Source organism: Lemur catta, chromosome 1 (assembly GCF_020740605.2).
Source record: "Lemur catta isolate mLemCat1 chromosome 1, mLemCat1.pri, whole genome shotgun sequence".
In the NCBI taxonomy this organism is placed as follows: Eukaryota; Metazoa; Chordata; class Mammalia; order Primates; family Lemuridae; genus Lemur; species Lemur catta.
Window position 1 is genome coordinate 129,260,415 of NC_059128.1, and position 21,859 is coordinate 129,282,273.

A 21,859-nucleotide genomic window follows, 5' to 3' on the forward strand; every position below is an offset into this window, starting at 1 on the left:
TAATATTATTCAGTGTTCCCTGGTTTTGTGACCTTAGCTGAATAGAAACTCTTCTCTTCACCTTTGCGTAAGGAAAGATACAAGATTATAAACTCTCAACTACATAGAAGAATTGTAAGAATTATTGAAGCAGTGTTAGAGAATATATTTTCCGCTTTGTGGAAGGAAGGTGTCTTGCAAACTTTTTCTATTTAATAACAGAGAGAAAAAGCAACCACATTACAACTTGTTTGAACAGTTAATGCCATGCAAATAAGTCCCTTCTCGGTCAACATTAACTGAAATAAAATTTTACTGGAAATAAAATATAGTAAAAAAAAACTCCCTTACTGCACCAACAATTAGCTTTTCAATTAGCTCTCAGATAGATATGCACTAATGTAGGCCATTGAAAGGCTATATTAAAACAATAAAACTTTTTTTAAAACCTAAAACATAAAAAGAAATTAGAAATCTACCTCTCCCGTGCAATAACATAAATAGATCCCTTCTCTCGTGACCACACCCCACACCCCACGCCCCCCCACCCCCCTTTTCCACTCTCTTCTCCTTCCGCCTCCACCAAGACTCACCCAAGGTTCAGGTGTTTGAGTTTTTGAAGGCTGCTGATCTGTGTGGGTAGCTCCTCGATCTGGTTATTAAAAAAGTTGAGCACTTCCAAATTCTTCAGTTCTGCTATGTTTGGTGGCACCGCTATGGAAACAAAAATGCTGACAGTGAATCCAGGAACCTCCCTCTTAGGGAGGAATGCCAACAACACATTTGGTTTGTCCTTCAAAGAAAAGAGAGCTATAACTCCAATATGATCATCTAATTCGCATACATGTCCTCACTTATTTTTGGTAGGTTTTCCATAGGAAGTAACTGTCCACCGAGTAGAAGCAGAAATGCTTCTTCTTGGATGATTAGGTAAGTGTTTGCCATAGTTTGTTTCAAATGGACGAAGAGGAGGGAAGAAGTATAAAAAGGGCAAAAGAGAACTTCTGTATCATAAACAGCCTATAAAAGCAAATATTATAAAGCATATAGACTTATAGCTGTCATATAATGTCTAATAAGTGCAACTGTTTTCTTCCTTTTGGTTTCCTTGTGTCTCCACCAGAAGGAAGACAGCTCCAAATCCCTTCCTGAGTGACAGTACATGCAAGCTGGTTTAATCCAGTATCTGACGAGCTGTCCTCTTAACACTACATTAAATCACAACAATTTAAGCTCAACCTTAAATGACGAAAATATTCAACCTACCTAGTTTCTCATTTTGGCCTCTGGAGAAATACACCTAGATCAATACGGGTATACACACACATACACAAAGGTTACATCAGATTAGCAACCGATCAATACACTGTTATGTAGAAATACAAAACGCCAACTCAGTAGCATGCTATGAATACTAGCATGCAGATCAAAGGTGAAAATAAACCACTGGGTACCCGAAAAGGTTCCTCCTTCCCTACAGTATATACCAGCAAATTTAAAAGCCAAAGGCATCTTTATCTCTAAAGTACAAACTCTAAATTGGTAGCAGAAAGACTTTCAATGGTTTGTAATTCATCTATCCCATTTGCTATTCAATCTTTCTACAAACATCTGCTTGTCCATGGCTCATGTCAACTCTAATACCAAGACTATCTAGGTAACTAAGAATATTTACACAGACCTTGAGTCCAGCACAAGAAAATGTGATTATCTCAGACACTAGTGAGGTTACTTCCCATCCCACCTGTCTCCTCCTCCAGGGCGCCCCAGAAGGCTGGGAAAACCTGCCTGCAGTCAGAACCTGCAGCACCTGTGCTCAGAACCACTACAAAGGTATATGTAAAATGCCAAACATACATCTAAAACATTTAAGGAGACAGCCAACTCTGAGAACTCCAGCGGACAACATCCAGGGGACCAGAAGTCAAGAGGACAGGTACACTGTTCATGATAGTTCTCAGTCATAATTTTCAGCTTTCTGAGATGTCCAAGGCATCACTGACCTGATTTCTTTTAGAGGAAAGGTTTGGTGAAAGGTAACGGAAATGCTTTCATTGGAAGAAGCAGTTTTAAAGAATATGGATCATTCTGGACTAGGACACACGGGCAGAGGGCAGTGGTCCGATGACCGGGCCTTAGATTAGCTCCTGAAATGGCTGGAGATAAGAGGACAGATTTTCACGGGATGATCCAGGCGGCTGGGAATTAACCTGCACTCTTGGATACCAACATGAATCCTATCCACACGAGGCAGCTGCAAAAGCACATTTTTAAGGGCACAGTCAATAGCGCACTTCTGTGCAAATGAATGATACTCGCTTCGTGTAAATGACCACCAAGAAAATCACCAGCCTGTGCCTGCTGAGCTGCTGGGTGTCATCTGTCCCTGTTCCCTCCCCAGATCATAAAGCGTGTGAAGTACTACATCCCAGAGACCTCACCCTTCCCCTGCCCACCCTCCAGCTACCATTAAGCCTTCATCGGATTAGTTTGAAGAGCAATAAAGAAAGTTATCGAAACCAGGAGAAAATGATGATCTCAATTTAGCCACAAACCAAGAATAATGCGGCCAGAATTACTGTCCCCTTCCCAAAGTTACTCTGCCAATGCAATTAAATGCTGGTCTAAAGGTATCGCCTGCTTGACAGGATGAGAGATTATTTCACTCTCCTTGCTAAATCAGTCCAATTTAAAACCACAAATTATGCTAAATGTGATTTAGGGCTTTGTTTTGTGGACACAAACAATAACCCCATATTCAATTTACAAAACCTCTCCCAGCCTTCTGGTATGCATATGAATTTTTTGTTTAAGACTCTATTCAAGCTAAAGTGGGGGTGGGGGGGCGGAAAAACTACACAGCTAATATTCTCCTTAAAATACAGACTTTTTTTCCCCCTGGCCACAGTTAAAATCAAAAGAAATTAACATTCAGACTGTCCAGATGGGATAGCATTCACTCTTTCAACCAATATATTCAGAGAGTGTTTATTATGTGCACAGCACCATACTTTTAGCACCTAGCATTTTGATACTTTGGGGATAAAGTAGGAAAGGTGTGCTATTTAAAGAAACTAAGTTACAAAACAAAGGGTATCAAAGTCAATAAATTGAAACAAGCCGAGTGCTTGGAAAAACAAACTAATCCCAAAAAAACTGTCCAGCAAAAATAACCAGTTAACAATATGAATTGTTAAAAAAACTAAATCATATACATACATGGCATGAACAATTTTATCTATTCCGAAAAGGCAGCTGCAATATTTCACCAGTCTAAACATTCTACTGGAATTTTCCAGATACCTTCATGACACATGAGCAAGAAGCAGCATTTTTGAATATAACAAAATAGTGAGCATCAATGTGTTTCTTATTGTGTCTTTGCAATGTTCCTTTTCCATGAATCTGTCCAACTTCTGACCGATGACTCCAGCTGTACAAACACGTTCAGAGATCACAAGGAGCTGAGCCCACAAAAGAAACAGAAGAGCGACGTGGTGTGTGACCACAGGAGCCCTGGCCTGTCCGGTCACCACCAGCCTGACTTAGGCTCTTCCAGGCTCAGCCCCACACTGCTGTGTGTGCCCTTATTCAACTCACAACCTCTCTGGGCCTCCGTTTCCTCTAGTGTAAAATGAGAAGGCTGGATTACAGCCATTTCTAGGTTCTCTTCCACTTCATTTTAACATCCTATGATTCTAAGAGGAGATGGATTATGAAAATCAATGATATGGATTTAAATAATTCAACAAATGGGGCCGTCAATTAGGAAGCTCAGTCATGTAGAACTTTGCTTCTGACAGAGAATTTAATATCATTTTCTGCCCAGCCAATGGTGGCTGCTTTAATTTGGAGACTCCAGTTGCTGGATTTGGGCGGACAGTCTCTAACTACTCTCAAATGCTCCCTGGCTGCCAAACGTCACTCTCTGCTCTAGCTGCAGGATCACGTGACCACAGGGATGCTCTCAGCCCAGAGCTTCTGCTGGTGTTTTGGAAAAGGTGACAAAGATGTGGTCCTGTCACCCCAGAGACTGGACTCCAGTTGTCACAGTTTGGACTTACGAGGACTGCAAATTAGTACAACCTCTACAGAAAGTTATATGAAGATACCTCAAAGAACTCAAAGTAGAGCTACCATTTGATCCAGCAATTCCAGTACTGGAAATTTACCCAGGGGGAAAAAAGACATTCTATAAAAAAGACATCTGCACTTGAATGTTTATAGCAGCACAATTCACTATTGCAAAGATGTGGAAACAACCCAAGTGCCCATCAATACATGAGAGGATTAATAAAATGTGGTATATGTATACCATGGAGTTCTACTCAGCTGTAAAAAAAAGTGGTGAACTGATATCTTTTGTAACAACCTGGATGGAACTGGAGACCATCCTTCTAAAGGATGCATCCCAGGAATGGAAAAACACACACCACGTGTACTCACTGCTAAATTGGAACTGATGAATCAACACTTATGTGCACATATCGAAGTAAATCTTGAATCAGGCAGGCGGGAGGGGGAAGCAGGGGATGGGCACACTTATAACTTCAACTCAAACTGTACAAAACCAAATTATGTAACCAAAATGTTTGTATCCCCATTATATTCTGAAATAAAAATAAATAAAAATAAAAAAAAAAAAAAAGCCCCACATGGCCTGGCACTCTCTTCTTTTTTAAGTCCTACTAAATTGAAAAACCTGAATGTAATTCTAGAGTTTTGTCTATTTGGTGTTCTGGCCCAGACTCAGTAATTCATCACAATACCTCCCCCAAAGCACAGTTTCTGGAAGGTTCCAAAGTAAGTCCTGGCAGAAGGGCTCAGGAGGCACCTCCATCTCCTGGACAGGCCGGATAAACCAGAGCTCCAACTGCAAGAAACCTTTGACACAGCTGATTCCAGGACAATGGCTTTCCTCCTCCTACAAGGACGTGTGTCCATCACCGTCAGTTATATTGACAACAGGCGTGAGCCACCAGGCACTGCAGAGCTGAAGCACATTCAAAAAAATCAGGAAGAGGCTTCCCTCGACTAGCTGGCAACGCGCACACTGCCTCCCCTCCAGAATAAGAATCAAAATAAACTATCATTACAGCAAGAGGAGTTTCACTGTTGGAGGATTTTGTTCTATCACATGAAATTAATAATTCTACAACCCACAACTTAAGGCATTTTGGGAGTTTAGCCACAGAACAGTAAACAGCAGGGTAGGCTCTGGGGCTGGGCTGTCTGATGGGTGGCCAGTAGGTGTACGTAGTTCTTTGAATTTAAACCTAGATTAATCAAAATTAAAATAAAATTAATAATTCCATTGTTTGATCACACCAGCTACATTTCATGGATATGGACTGGTTCTATCATTGCAGAAAGTTCTGTTGGATAGCCCTGCCCTAGGGCAGAGGGTCTCAAACCACAGAGTACATCAGAGTTATTGGACGACTTCTTAACACACCGATGAGGGGTACCCCAGAGTTTCTGATTCAGTAGGTCTGGGGAGGGGCTGGAGAATCTGTATTTCCAACAAGTTCCCAGGGGATGCTGATGTTGCTAGTCTGGGAACCCTATTTTGTTTGGTTGGAAAAACTTTTAATTCATTGCTGACATCAAGATCACTGATCCAGGCTGGACGCGGTGGCTCATGCCTGTAATCCTAGCACTCTGGGAGGCCGAGGCGGGAGGATTGCTTGAGCTCAGGAGTTCGAGACCAGCCTGGGGAAGAGTGAGAACCCCCCCACCCCCCCACCCCCGTCTCTACTGAAAATAGAAAAAATTAGCCGGGCAGGCTGGCTCATCCCTGTAGTCCCAGCTACTCAGGAGGATCGCTTGAGCCTGGGAGTCTGAGGTTGCAGGGAGCTATGATGATGCCACTGCACTCCAGCTGGGGGTGACAGAGAGAGACAGAGTCTGTCTCAAAACAAACAAAAAAAAAATAAAAACAAAACAAAAACCCTAATCCAATACCTATGTCTCTCATCCTATACAATAATGCCAGGAAGAGTATAATGATCCATCTTATTCAAATTAAGACTCCATTGAACCCAGGAGCCAGGAAGAGCAAAACAAATGAGACACTCTAGGGGGTTAATATACTCAACCCAGGTGCTACCATCAAACCCTTTCGAGTCCACTTCTGCGTCCCCACGTAGGTTTTAAGGTGAAATCAGTATTTAGTATGACAGACACCATTTGAGGCAATAAAAGCCCTGAATTAAGTCACCCGGCAGCAAATTCATCATGACCAAGTGTGGTCACACGGAGGGCTGTCACCTGCTATACTGCTGGCCTTCAAACCGTCGAGGCCTAACTGCAGGACACTGGGTGGCAGCGATGGCACAGACCGGCCGGCTTGGGTGCGGCTGATCTGCAGGCTTTTTGAGCAAGCATCTTGTGGTCCCTGAGGCAAAGAAACAGAACTGTGAGGAGCGACAGGCTCCGGGAACAGCAGGCACCAGACAAAACATATGGACGGGAGCTGTGCCTGGGTGCAGCCCACGGGAGGGTCGGGGGTCACACGTTGGTCTTTAGAGCCATATGGTTCGCACCGACAGCCAGGTCCCCTTCAGCCACAGAAGGGCAGTGATAGACCATGCACCGTGTTAACGAACGCCCACGGCTGCCAGGAAGCCAGACGCTGCTCGGAACACATGGAAGTTTCCGTCACAGGCACGGCCATGAAATCCGGAGGTCACCTCTACTCACCATCTCCACCAAACTTCTGTGTGGTGAGGGCTACGCTCTGCCCAGCTACTTTTGCAGAAGCTCGAAGCCTGTTTTAGCTCCTGAGCTAGGGCCGGGCCAGGGCATGAAGGCCAGAAGACCCAGCCTCTTTGCAAAAAGCAAATTAATGGCTCAGCCGTTGCCTCCTTGATGGCAAGACAGTGACGGATTGTGACTTGCTGCAAGGGCAAGAAGAGGGAGACTCAGAGCTGGCGCTTCATGGGAGCCAACTGCCAAAGCCAGGGCCAGGACAGCAGATGGCATGACGGTGTACACGCCCTCCTGCTGCAGCGGGTGCAACACGACTGTCTCGTGCCTACGTCCGGTGACCCAAAAAGGCCACTGACCCTCAGGCCAAACAGTCCCCAAAGACATCATACAGGATGAGTTATGGCAAAATAAATCGAATGGCACCGCTGCCAAAACCTGACATATTTATATTAAAAATAGGACATTCTTGTCTGTTGCCATAACAAATGAAAATGCCTGGTTATATTTTTACAATTCCATACACTTCTATTGCTTTTCTTTCTTTCTTTCTTTCTTTTTTTTTTTTTTGTTTTTCTAAGCAGTGAGGGATAGAGGGTGGTACAGGATGATATTAAAATTAGCTTGTTATTTAGGTAAAACTTAGTACATTACACTACCACAAAGTTGCAAGAAAAATGACTGAAAACATGACAATACATGAAAATGAGTGAGACTATTCATTTTATATATACGGTGGGGAAATATTTAAGAGAGAAATAGTGAAAGCAAACATTTCTTTGCCCTGAGAGTTCGTATGATATTGGACACGACCTGGCACCCTTTAGCGTGAATCAGGCAAGGTAGGCAGAAGCTAAATTTGCAGAAAGTAGATGAAATGTCACGTGGTGCATTCCTAGTCAAAGTGAAAACACAGCCTTTTAAATCCAGAGCTACCGTAGCTGGAAAATACTCGTTTATTCACAGCGCAGGGGTGATGTCTAGACTAATGACACACTTGCCAATTCTTTCAGTAAACTGGGAATCACAGTCCTCAATGCCAGCTTAATGATTACACATAAAAAACAATCTTTACACTCGTGCACACAAATAATTACACTCTTCAGAATTTTATATGCAAAAAAGGTCATTTGTAGTTATAGTGATTAAGTACCCTTTGTTTTCTAGCCAAAAATGCAAGGTGGATAATGAACTAATTATATATTACTGTAAGAGTTTGAAGTTCAGGAGTACACTAATGATAACTGGTTTCATGGATTTTATGAGATTTCCCCCCTAACAGCCATTAAAATGTGAATTACAGTCGTTATAGGTTATTTAGAAACATAAAGTTTATGAAACAGTGAAGAAAATTCTCATTTGAAAGGTTCTGCATGTTCTTCCATGCAAAAGTAAAATAGCAAAATATCTAAGCATCCACCCCAAGAAAGGCCAACATCTCCCCAATATTATTAGCTTTATAAATAACAATGGGAATGCTGCTTTGGGTTAGTCAACAAGCACTTACTGAGCCCAGAGTACGTACTTATTTCATCCTACCATGGACCTCCTTAGGATCCTGCAGCTTAAGTAATTTTAATAACCAAAAATATCCCTGACTTAATTCACTGCAAAACAATGGCCCTACTCTTTCAGCAGTAACAACAATAATCAATTACATAAAAATTAAAGAAAAAAAGCTACAAGCCAGTAATAAGGTAGGTTTTATACTATCAAGCCCAACATGCAAAAATATATGTCCCTGAGCTATAAAAAGCATGTATGCATAACCAAACAAATCTCCTAAAAAGCTGACAAGCATGGATTTCTGCTCCTCTGAGGATACAAAAACTAGTCAATGCTGGAATCTTGTATTGACTTCCCAGAGAGAACCAAGGAGCTGCACACAATCTTCAAGGGAACTCACAAGCTCTGAATTCTTGCCGGAACGCCCCTTCTAAGTGACACTGCGGTCCTCATGTGCTACCAACTGGCAGAGTGAGACATCAGTAAAGAGACTGAATTTGGGGTCTGGGTAGGAGAAGCAGCACTGGGTGGCAAAGAAATGGCGTTTGGTGGCCTGGACAGGAAGTGACTTCCAGGGAAGGGTAAGAAAGGACAGAGGCTCCTGCAGGAAAAATGCCCAGGAAGTTCTGGAACACTGAGGAGAGCAAGAAGGAAAAGAAGAACACAGAAGAAATGCCAATGAATCAGTGGAGAAAGCACGCTCAGTGTTATACAAGGAGCTATCTAGGCTCTTTTATATGGCTGTGTGTCTCTATTTATTATGTATAATACATAATATGCAAATATAGTAATATACCTACACTCAATTCTCGATTATTAACATTAAGAGGAGACAGTAAACAAGTCAAATTCCCTCTGTCTCTCTCTCTCACACACACAGCATGCTTTGCCAATAACGTCTGTCTCCCTTCACAATTAAGAATCACTTCAGGCTGGGCGTGGTGGCTCACGCCTGTAATCCTAGCACTCTGGGAGGCCGAGGCGGGAGGATCGCTCGAGGTCAGGAGTTTGAGACCAGCCTGAGCAAGAACGAGACCCCGTCTCTACTAAAAATAGAAATAAATTATCTGGCCAACTAAAATATATATATAGAAAAAATTAGCCGGGCATGGTGGCACATGCCTGTAGTCCCAGCTACTCGGGAGGCTGAGGCAGGAGGATCGCTTAAGCCCAAGAGTTTGAGGTTGCTGTGAGCTAGGCTGACGCCACGGCACTCACCCTAGCCTGGGCAACAGAGTGAGACTCTTGTCTCAACAAAAAAAAAAAAAGAATCACTTCAGCAAGAGGCCACACCAGGTAGCTTCTCTGTTTAGATGCCAAGGAACAGAGTTATTGAATGGGGGAAGGAAAGGAGGGGAGGGGAGGGGAGGGGAAAGAAGGGGAGGGAAGAGGAGGGAGGGAGGGGAGGGGAGGGGAGGGGGGAGGAGAGATGTCCAGGGCTAGAAACAGTCACCTAATCTGAGTGGGAGCTTTGCTACCTCCCCCCCACCCGTCTAACTAAAATCACTATGCCCTTTAACCTTACAGACTCGCCCTGCTCTCCTTCTGGGACAAGTAAGGATCTCCAGCCACAGAACACCTCCTCCACGGAGCTCCTAGATTTACTGGACTGGACCATTTCACCTGCACACTTAGGTCATCTGCAGAGACAGCAGGGGACGTGGCAAGTGCAGGCACCTGCTCATGGCAGTCACTTAACCACTTTACGCCTGTTTCCTCCAACTGATAGGTGGGGATTCGATAAATGTTAGTCTTTTCTCTCTTTCATTTCATGCTGAAGTTTTTCTGCATGTGAGGTGTGGTCCTTTATGGTCTAATCGACAGTGGGGTGTCTTATATTTTATTTTCCACACAGTGTTGGTTCAGCTGGAGGGACAGGAGGGCTTCATGGAGAGAGATGAGTGTTCATCTCAACTTTTCCAAGGATGGGCAAAATCTGGAGAGAGGGGCAGGAATTTCGGATTTAAAAAAATAAAAGCAGGACACTGGAACAAAGAATATATAGGCAGGGAAACAATGCCAAAGGAACAGCAAAAAATTAGACAAGAGGGTTCAGCTTGAAAACAGCAAAAAATGAAGTCAATGAGTTTGTTAACTGGCGGTAAATTGTATCAGAGTGGTTTTGTCCTGTTAGGCTGATTAAGGAAGAGAAAGAAAAATGCAAACAGGAAAGGCATTCTCAAGGCATTTATTGGTGTTAAAATGTGTATGTGCGTGTTTGTGTGTGAGTATGCAAATTCCATTCAAGACTGACGACTACAAGATGGCAAATTCTTATTTAATAAAATGTAAATTTAAGCAAACAAATAAGGTGGCACTTATACACTTTTTAAAAGCCATCAAGAATGAGCTCCACGTTGCATTAAAAATAAATTCACAATTGCAAAGATGTGGAAACAACCCAAGTGCCCATCAATACATGAGTGGATTAAGAAAATGTGGTATATGACCCAGAAGAACAAAAGTCATTCTTTAACAAAGACACCTGTACCCGAATGTTTATAGCAGCACAATTCACAATCGCAAAGATGTGGAAAGAACCCAAGTGTCCATCAATCCACGAATGGATTAGTAAACTGTGGTATATGTATACCATGGAGTACTACTCAGCTATAAGAAATAACGATGATACGACATCTCTTTGGTTCTCCTGGAGAGAATTGGAACCCATTATATTAAGTGAAATATCCAAAGAATGGAAAAACAAGCATCACATGTACTCACCAGAAAACTGGTTTCCCTGATCATCACCTAAATGTACATCAGGGAAGGATACCAATTGGATATCAGACTGGGATGGGGGGTGGGGGGCGGGGATGGGTGTATGCCTACATGACGAGTGCATTGCGCACCCTCTGGGGAATGGTCATGCTTGAAGGTGCAGACCCGGGGAGGTGGGGGGGGGGGAGGGGATGGAGGTATGACTACATGATGAGGGCCAGGCGCACTGTCTGGAGAATGAGAACAGACGCGCTTGGGACTCTGACTCGGGGGGATGGGCGGGACATGGACAATGTATATGACCTGAACTTATGTACCCCCATGATGAGCTGAAATAAAAAAAAAAATAAAAAAAAAATAAAAAAAAGAAAATGTGGTATATGTATACCATGGAGTTCTACTCAGCCACAAAAAACAATGGTGATCTAGCACCTCTTGCATTATCCTGGATGGAGCTGGAGCCCATTCTACTAAGTGAAGTATCACAAGAAAGGAAAAACAAGCACCACATGTACTCACCATCAAACTGGTTTTAACTGATCAACACTTAAGTGCACATATAGTAGTAACATTCATCGGGTGTCAGGCAGGCGGGAGGGGGAGGGGGAGGGGGGATGGGGGGTGGGTATATACACACCTAATGGGTGCGGTGCGCACCGTCTGGGGGATGGACAAGCTTGAAGCTCTGACTCGAATGGGGCAAGGGCAATGTACGTAACCTAAACATTTGTACCCCCATAATATGCTGAAATAAAAAAGAAAAAAAATCATCCTTTAAAAGCTTTATACACATTTCCAAGAAACAGCCCCTTTAAGAAGTAGCATCGGGACATCCGCAGTGCAAACACACTAGTGCCATCTTTCTCCTACTCTGGGGTTTCTACATCTGAGGCACGTGGATCTCTGCAGAATTCAGGGATGACCTCACCAGGATCCACAAGCCCGCTGAAATCATAACCGTTATGTGCATTTCTCCACAGAGCACGGTCACAGCTCTCACCTCCGTTCTTTAAAAAGGTCAGTAAGTTTGACAAAGTTAAGAAGAAAGGCTCTAAAAGAACGTATGTACCCGAGTATTGTACCTCTTAGGATATCCACTCTACCCTCCCGCACGTACACACACACATACACACGCATATACACACACCCCACATTATTTAGGACAGTCAACTGAAAATCTCTATGTAATATTTTGCCATGAAATCAATTCTGTCTGACAGGTGTTCTATTGTAAACAGCATAAGGAACCCTTTTCAAGATCAGCCCTGCAAATGGGCTAGTGACAATTTGGAAAGTGACAAGCTCATGTCCCTCCACCTTATTCTCTCCACAGCCCACCACCGTTCTGGAGTTCTCATGATTGAGGTCATTCCATTTAAAAATATATTGTGGAAGAATTAATACACTGCATGCTAGCTAGCTGCCTCTTAGCATAGAGCGGGACCCCAAGGAAAGGGATTCTAGAGCAGGTACATTTTGGTTGGCAGAGCTGTCAACAGAGAGAATGGGAGACACAGTCTACCATCTGACGGTGAGACACCACTGAAAGGAAGCTTCTCGGACTTCACCCAGCGGCCTTGGGTTGGGCTGCTTCTGGACCCCTGGGGCCAGCGGACTTTTGTGGGATGACCTCACAAGCTCACTTACTAAAGCCAAAAATAACACGCTCCCAACTGCCGGCAATTTTTCATGGTAACCTAACTACTGGTAGCATCAGATAGATACTGTTTGGCTAACAGCTGTCGGACTCAAAAATACTATGTTATATATTTTTTCAACTCTAATCTTTCAATGATGGCACAGAAGCAAACTGATAAATGTGCACTAATTAAAAAAATAAGCTATTGATCAAAGCTTCTGTATTATAAATACGTTTAGACTCTGTTAAAATGCAAACAGCAAGTTGTTTTGATATTGTCACAAGATAAATTCATGACACAGAGACGATTTATTTTGCATATTCGCCCCTCATAGTTTAATTTCATACAAGCCATGCACAAGAACTTTTGCATAAAGCATGACAAATAATCTATGAAAGAGGGAATAAGTAGAGACTTGGGAACAGCAAGGTCTGGGAAGACTGGTGAAGGTCATTCTTACGAATTGGGACAGTTAATTTTTCTCATTCATCCCAACAATCTATTATGTCTGTAGAAAAGGGTTTCAATTTATTACGCTTTTTAAAAACTGCTTAATTTTCTTCATTATAATTGCATCTACATAGTTTGAGAATGCAGTATTTTCATGTGCAACATGCTGCTTAATTCATTTATAAATTAGATAAGCTAGATGTCCTATCAATATACATAACTGCATAAAATTTAAAGTTTAACTTCTATGTTCTTAGAACCTTTGATAAAAAAGTTACTGAAATCACTAAAGAAAATAGCATTGCCTTGTTCGCTATAATTCCAAATTCATATATAAGCTATAACTAATAGGAAGTAGTTTGTAAAAAACCCACATTTTGCCATAAAACTTAGGTTTACTACCTGCCTAGCTATTTCCGATGCATTAACAGAGGAGATATGGTCACAGCTAAGACCTGAAACTGCAGGCAAAACTGCCAATACCTCAGGAAAAGGTTTTACATGGCAGTTAAAAGTTCTAAGTATAAAACTAAACAATTACAGTTACAGACCACACTTACGAAAGGTTTACATAGATGGCTGACTGCTCAATGTCTGCAGAGAGCAAAAAGATATCCTTTGCATTTCTTTTACAAAATGCTGAGTACTTTATCCTCAACATGCATGGTTCACAAAATAAAACATAGTATTAATCTATTTAAGGTGCTTGCAATATTTGTGTATGGCTGTTACTGTAGGAATAGAATTATTTTAAAAATTTGAGAAAAGCTTCATGTTAAAAATTTCATACCCAGAGATTGTTTTATCTCTGATGCAGATACACTTCATTTCATAACCCACAGTATTCTTCTCTACACAATAGTATTTGATGATGAAAAAAATCAGTATAAATATGCACAAAATGTCTATTTTTCTGATTTTTACAGTTATTTCTGAATTAAAATTTGGTTACATATAAATATTTTAAACCTTCTTCCTCAGGTTAAAAAAAATATTCTCACATATGCCCAATACAAAATACTACAGAAAGCAGTCCAGGTCTTCCAAGTTAAAGATACTGAAAGAAAAAAAATGTTTCTAATTGAAGAAAGTAGCCATAATAAACACCAAAAACTGATAATGTGAACCTGAATATTTTAATTGCAGGAAAAGATCTCCTTCTATAAAGATCTATCTTAAATGTGGTAAAAGTGCACTACGTAAATAGCAACAGCGACATGCCCTGTGGTACACAGCTGAAATGCCTGCAAAAAATTTCCTCTGACAACACAAAGTTGGTTTCTCAAGACCTGGGGGGTGGAATACGTATCTCAACAGTGACCCCTAGTGGAAAAGTCTTTAAATAGCTGTCTCCAAGTAAAACTTTTTTTTTTTTTTAATTTCAAACTAATAAGGGGGTACAAATGTTTTAGGTTACATGGATCGCTTCTGTAATGCTTGAGTCCCAGCTAATGGTGCTCCTGTCACCCAAATAGGGTTCACAGTACCATTAGGTAGGATTTTCCCCCCTCTTTTCTCCCTTGCTCCCTCCCCACACTGGTTGATTTCCTCTGCATTTTCCTTACCTCTGTGCACAGTGAGCTCATTGGTTAGTTCCAATTTAATAGTGAGCTCATGTAGTGTTTGTTTTTCCACTCTTGAGAGACTTCACTAAGGAAAATGGTGCCCAGTTCCATCCAGACTGTTGCAAAAAGTATTAATTCGTATTTTTATGGCTGAGTAGTACTCCAGCATGTACATATACCACATTTTATTAATCCACTCATGAACTGATGGGCACTTGGGTTGATTCCACATCTTTGCAATTGTGAATTGTGCTGCTATAAATATTCAAGTGTGGGTGTCTTTTTGATGAAAACGCTTTTTTTCTTTTGGGTAAATACCCAACAGTGGGATTGTTGGATTGAATGGCAATGGTCTATTTTTAGTTCTTTGAGGAATCTTCATACTGTTTTCCACAGAGGTTGAACTAATTTACAGTCCTACCAACAGGGTATAAGTGTTCCTTTCTCCCTGCATCCACACCAGCATCTATTGTTTTTGGACTTTTTAATAAAATGCCATTCTAACTGGGGTAAGGTGACACCTCATTGTGGTTTTAATTTGCATTTTTCTGATGCACCTCCTTTAAGCAACCATGATCAGTTTATACAGGGAATTACTGGGAAGCCATTCTGTGCTTAGCAATGGGCATTAAAGAAGAATAAGAACAGTCCTGCTTTCACAAAAGCTTAAAATCTATTTGCGGAGAGAGAAGCAACGCAAAGCAAGATGACAAAAAGTGCTGCACAGGTGTCAGAGAGTCTCCCTGCAAGAGGAGTTTGGGGAAGGAAGGTTTCAAGAGGGCCAGGGCAGCCAGGGGGTCTCCAGGAGAGGATGGGGAGGGGCTGTGCAGAGGAAGAGGAAGAGGAGGAGGAGGAAGAGGAGGAGCAGCAGCAGCAGGAACAGGCCAGCTTCCCATAGGCAGGACTACAATGGGAGAAGAGATCAGTCTTCCTGCAGCGGCAAGTGGGGAGGAAAAGCTGGCATGGGACATGGGGCTGGATTAGGGTAGTTTCTGAAAGGGAGGGGAGCAGAGAGAGAAAGAAAGAGAGAGAGAGAGACAGAGAGAGAGCGAGAGAGAACATATGCACCTTCCACCAGGTGTGCGCAGCATCCCAGCCAGGTGCTCAGGAAACACTCAGTGTTTCCAAAGGGCTCCTCTCTCTGAACCTCTTCCCATTGGGCTAGAAAGAACATCTGTTAGTAATTGCCCAATCACAGCAAAAAGGCACAAGAGAAAGATTCACTTGCTACTTGTCCCCCACTCTCCTTAAAAACATCCTGAATATACACATATCTAGGAAAGTTGCTGCAGACAAATGACCCCATTTATTTCACCAAAAACCTACCAACACTGCCCTGATGCCCCAGGTTTACATTTCAATAGGTTCCCTATTAAGCTCTAACAGCCATCAACTTCACAATATTAAAATATTTTTAGGAACTGCAGTATGGAAAACTTTAGGAATTTCAGGATCATATAGTCCACCTTCAGCTTCGTCAAGGCCTCGTGTGTACTGCCCTGGGTGAGCCTGTCAAGTTCAAACCCACCAGCAAGAAGAGGGAAGTCGACCCAGCACCACCCTGTTCTGATGCCTCTGCAGATAAACGGTGTCCCCAAATCGAGATCCCACTCTGAGTAAGCCAGTCATTCCCTCCACGAGTACACGAGTGGAAATGTCAGAGAACAGTGTAATTGGCATACTAAGAGAAAAACACAAATACTTTTTGCAAGATAAAAGCAGTGCTGAGGGGTTTATCTTTTGAGTCCTGGTGGTTTTAACGTGGCGTTGGCAGCCAGTCCCTATTAAAAACAACAGCGAGTGAAAGACACTGATTACAATAAAAAGTGACAGGAGGGTGTGCTCAGCCACTTACATTGAATGCATATTTATATTCCCATCAAATGGACATATTTACTATAAACACTTGAAAAAACACAGCGAAGTCATTCATTTAAATGCCAGGAAAACAGTAAAAGATGCTAATTTGACCTTAGTGAAACGGACTGGGTGTCACCAACACTACTCACAATGGCTCCAAACAGAGTTTACCAAGACCGACTAATTAGAGATCACTGGATTAGGTCAAAAGTGTCTCAAATGGAGTGAGGAGGGGCAGGGGAGAAACAGGCAGGGAAGGAATATGAAGTTTGGACTCTTTCATAGTCAATCTCTTGAACTTGAACAGCCAAGGCAATTTACTCATAACCATATGTAAGCCTCTCTAAATTAACCTAATAGTATATGCCTGGAGAGTGAAACCGATCCATTGATCCCTGAATTTCTATCTTTGTGAACATGTAAAAATGAAATGAATTACAACTATTTGAAAGATTTTTTTTAAAGAGCAGATCAATGATGTAACAGGAATGAAGGCTGTTTTGCTTCCTTGTGTAAAAAGAAACCAGTTTGCAGATCTAACGGGCTAAGCGAGCAATTAAGACACACTTTTGCCAACTATGTGATGGAGGGTAGCAGGAATTTTGCTCACAGAATCTTGGGGAATTTAGGGATCAATGCAGCTCACCCTTCAAAACAAACCGCAAATCCCCCCTGAACTGGCATTAGGGGCTCTATGCACCACAGGACCATTGGCTATAAAAATAGTGGAACTGCAGCACGGTACCTGTTACAGCATTGATCACCCAGGACTTACAGGGTCTTACTTGCAGCGTCTGTGGCCACCATGGCTTAAAAGCGACAACCGTGCCACTCTGCCTGTGCCTTACAAATATATGCACTTTGGCTAAAAATGAACTAATCCGCCTGTTTCTTGCACACGAGGGGCCCTCGCTGCCACTCTCAATTCTCCGTAATCAACAGCTCAGTGACACTGCCTCGAGCTGTGTATAATGCACACACGCACATAAATTCCCGACACAAATCCCTCAACGTGACATTCTGCTCAATTCCATCGGACTCGAAAAGCCCCCTAACAAATTCTTGCCACATGATTAGAAAATCGTTCAAGTCTGCAGGAAATATGGCAGGCACAAAGAAGTGACAGTCAATTAGGAATGGGAAAGAGAGGGGGTCTCTGTCATTAAAATCTTTAAAGCCACAGCTCAAAGAACAAAATGGCCCATAATTCACATGCAGCATTCTTATAAAAACAGATATTAACTGTGCTGTATGGTAACCACACCATGACACTATTGATGCCCATGAGAATTTTTTTTTGGTGGGGAAGTCAGGAAACTAGACTCAAAAATTTGAAAAATGCAGACGTAAATGTACATAATTTACATAATTTTGTGTCCCCCATCCCACCCTTTTGAGGAGGAAATACAGATGTAACCAAACAACTCAATCTAGTATTTTCTGATAAGTAAGTTTTTCTCATATGATGCTAACCAGTGGTTGGGCAGTTCAGCTCACCAGAGAATTTACCAACTCTGAACAGAACCACTTCCAGAGATACGGTGTCATTTTCTGTCCTCAGTGTACATATACGATAAGAAAGAATCTTCAATGGACAGCAAAGTCCGAAATACAGGAAGACAATATGCTAATGTATCTTAGTGTCACCGAATCAAACTTTAGGTTTCCCCAAATAATCATCTGTCATTAGTTTCTCCAAAGGGAACAGAATGAGCAGTACCAAAATAATACCTGAAAGTCAGAAACTATGTAACAAAGGAGAAAGGCCACTTACTTGTTAGCTTGTTGTGGCTGAGGACCAGTTGTGTGATATGGGATAAGGAAACTGAAAAGAAAGAAAAAAAAACCAATCAGAGTCAGTAAGCATACCCAGATTATACCTACATGCCTACAAGGTAAACCGCTAAATTATTTTCACAGGTTGCAGTGTTATCGGTCACCAAAAGAGAAGCTAGGATCCACACAACACTATCTGTTATGTGTTTAAACTAAATGAAGAAAAGTTGGGCAATTAACAGTGCAATTAGCAGAGCAAGTTAGAGCTAATGAGATTAATGTCACAGGATCAAACGTGACGGGGGCCCGTTAGCTTTGCTTGGGGACCTGATCTGCTGGCCTGACCTTGGTGATCCATCTCAATTTACACGTGCCAGTCAGGGGCCAGGCAAGAGTGCAGGGACACACAAAGGCCTTCCTTACCTGGGCTAATTAAAAAACAACAAACCAGAACTGCCCTGTCACAACTGAAACGTCATGTAACAGAAGGCCAGTGCGTATCGTCCATCCAGACATTCTTCTACAAACCATCAGACAATCCGAGCAATTTCCTCTCAACATACTTTGGTTGGCATTTCAAAGCACTGATCTGAAATGCAGATTGCCTTCCAGCTTCCAACATTATCATGGAGGCTTAATCTGTTCAACAAGATTAGGTTTGCTTAAAGAATGGTTTTTCCAGCCAGAAAGAAAGAAAATATACACAGAAATATACACAAAAATAAAAGAGAGAGAGAAAGAGAGGGAGAGAGAAAAGGGACCTGCCTTCTACTCTGGGCACTAAAACTTTGCTGTATCGGTCAGCAGACAGAGCTTATATAATAAATTTAGAATGTTTTCCAATATTCTTTCAATAAGAACATTCTATTAATGCAGTAGAGGTTTTTTTTCCCTTTAAAGGGCTATAACAAGATAAAAATTTTTCTCAGGAAGGGTATCATCAGTGTTGGAGCCCATCACGCTTTGGAAATGAGTGTTCATCACTCCTGACCACAACTTTTGCATGTTACTTTAAAAGCCATCACCAAATAAGTTCAAAATACAGTACATACAAAGACCTCCTTTCCTGGTCTGAACCATTGAGATGAATCAAGCTGCCGGCCTGATAGCCCATAAACTTTAGGGTGTACGTCCCACAAACAAAAACATTCTCCCACATAAGCACAGTGCAACCATGAAAATCAAAAAGTTAACCCGATACATTATGACCTCTAGTCCTCAGCCCCCACTGAAGTTTCACCAAACGTCCCCATCATTTCTTTCACGACAGACGCTGCAGGCAGCTGTCGGGTCTCTGCCACCTCCCTCAGTCTGAGGGTTTTTCTTCCCTTGACTTCCTTGACCTTGGCAATCATGAAGACTGCAGGCAAAGTTATTCTGCATTACGTCCCTCTATGTGGATTTGCCATTCGTTAACTCCTGATTAGATTTTGTTCATGCATATCTGGCAGGAATATTGCAGGAATCCTGTGTTCCTCTCACTGCATCCTATCCGGTGGCACAACGACTTCAGTTTGTCCTATCACTCAAGATCTGCCCTTTGACCACTTACGTTTGCCAAGCTTCTTTATTGCCAATTTGTTCTTTTCCCCCTTTGTAATTACTAAGATTTCTGGGACGAGGAGGAAGGGTACTTTGCAACTATACCAATCTCCTGTTGCTCACCAAACTTTGAATTTATTTATGTGTCTTGTGGTTGCCCACCAGAGCAATTTTGTCCCCTCCCTCCCAACACATCTGGCAATGTCTGGAGAAATTTTTCACTGTAACAACTGTGACCACTAAAAAAATCTAAAATGTCATATGTGGTTCGCTATATAGGCTCATTGCTATTGGAGGGTCAGTCCCTTCAGCCTCTCAGTGGATAGAGGCAGGGAATACAGACACACTCCTCTCTCCTAATATCAATATTGATTTCACTATCTATATTATCAAGAACCCTAAATTCACTTCGATATACCCAATTCCAATACATCACAGGGCTCATTCTAGTCGTCTCCCTTCCCATGTTTGTAAGTCTCTCCTCTAACAATGAGAACCCCGGTTTCCTTGTCTTTCGCCTATTTACTTACTTAATCAATACCCCCACAGATAACTGCAGAACGTAGAGTCATCTTACAACGAGACTGGGACAGCTCTATGCTCATCTGCAGGGACACCTGGAAGTCTGGGGCTGATTCTCAGTCCAGGTGAGGAGGACGAGGGGTGCAGATCAATGCCACGACCTGGCACAGGGCCTGTGGTGGCTGCGTGACCAGCCAGGCATAAAAGACACCTCTGGCCAGTTTTGACCGGGCTTTCCTGAAACCAAGATTCCTCAACACATGTCTTGACGGTTCATAATCTGGAGACAGAATGTGTCCCATGCCACTCAGGAGCGACCCTGGGGCACGGTGCCAGTGAGCCTCTCGGGCTGCCGATGCCTCCCTGGGCTTTCTTCCTCCCACTGAACCACACCCTGTGCCTTTAGTGAGTCCCAGCGTGAGTCCTTCCAATGACCCAACACGGGCTCCACTACAGTAACCAATGTCCCCTGCTGCCCCTTCCTCCTCTCTCTGCTCTGACGCTGACTCCCCACTGGGCCCCCTCCCCCCGGAAGCCCTCCTGGCCCTGCCTGGGCTCCCACGTGCCCACCCAGCATGGGTGCTCTCCTGGCCCAATCAGGTGCCCACGCTCCACCCCAGGCCACCCCTCAACACCTCTCTCTTTCTGTCCCACTCAGCAGCTTCAGGACCAAATAATCAGGGAAGGGGAAGGAAAAGAGCATTTTTGTGGCTTAAAAAAAAAAAAAAAAAATCACAATGGTAGCTTCCCGCATGAGGTTTAAGAACTTACATGCTGCGGAAATCTCATACATTTTTAAGAGTTAAGATTTTCTTTTCTACTAAATAAAGGATTTTTCTCTGAGATGTATAGTCTGACATGAAAAAAAAAAATCTCAGAAAAAGTCCTTATACCAAACAAGATGAAATAGATTCATAGGTGTATCAGTTAAGATTATGCTCAGCTTCACGTGAGAGCAAACCACAAATAACAGGGCTTACACAAGACAAGAGTTTCCCTCCCACTCACACATGCAATCCAGAGGCCTCTGGTATCTTGTTGCTAAGCCACCCTCTGAGTGTGGCTTGTACCTTGCTATGGACTGAATGCTTGTGCCCCTGAAAAATTCACAGCTTGAAGTTCTTCTAATCCCCAATGTGATGCGATTAGGAGGTAGGGCCTTTGGGAGGTGATTAGGCCATGAATGTGCAGCCCTTATAAATGAGATTAGTGCCCTTGTAAGAAGATATGGGAGGGAGATGATCTCTCTCCATCATGTGATGATACAGCAAGAAGGTTGCCTTCTGCAAACCAGGAAGTGAGCCCTCACCAGATACCAAATCTACTGGCACCTTGATCTTGGACTTTCTGGCCTTCACAACTGTGAGGACTAAATTTCTGTTGCTTAAGCTACCCAGTCTATGGTATTTTTGTCACAGCAGCCTGAACTGACCGAGACACACCTCATGGTCCAAGATGACAGCCTGTGCCCACCCATCATGTCTACATTCCTCTCAAAACGAAGGAAAGGAGGCCGGGCACAGTGGCTCACACCTGTAATCCTAGCACTCTGGGAGGCCGAGGCGGGTGGATTGTTTGAGCTCAGGAGTT

General features: G+C 42.7%; 1 protein-coding gene across 1 annotated transcript in view; it reads right to left on the bottom strand.

Annotated features, from left to right (window-relative positions):
* RSU1 (Ras suppressor protein 1) overlaps positions 1-21,859 on the bottom strand; it is a 179,296-nt gene that overhangs the window by 136,989 nt on the left and 20,448 nt on the right. The window contains exons 3-4 of the mRNA XM_045534115.1: positions 18,204-18,254; positions 573-693 (exon numbers count right to left, since the gene is read on the bottom strand). Of these exons, the coding sequence (XP_045390071.1) occupies positions 573-693; positions 18,204-18,254 (172 nt within the window). The remainder of the gene's footprint in view (positions 1-572; positions 694-18,203; positions 18,255-21,859) is intronic.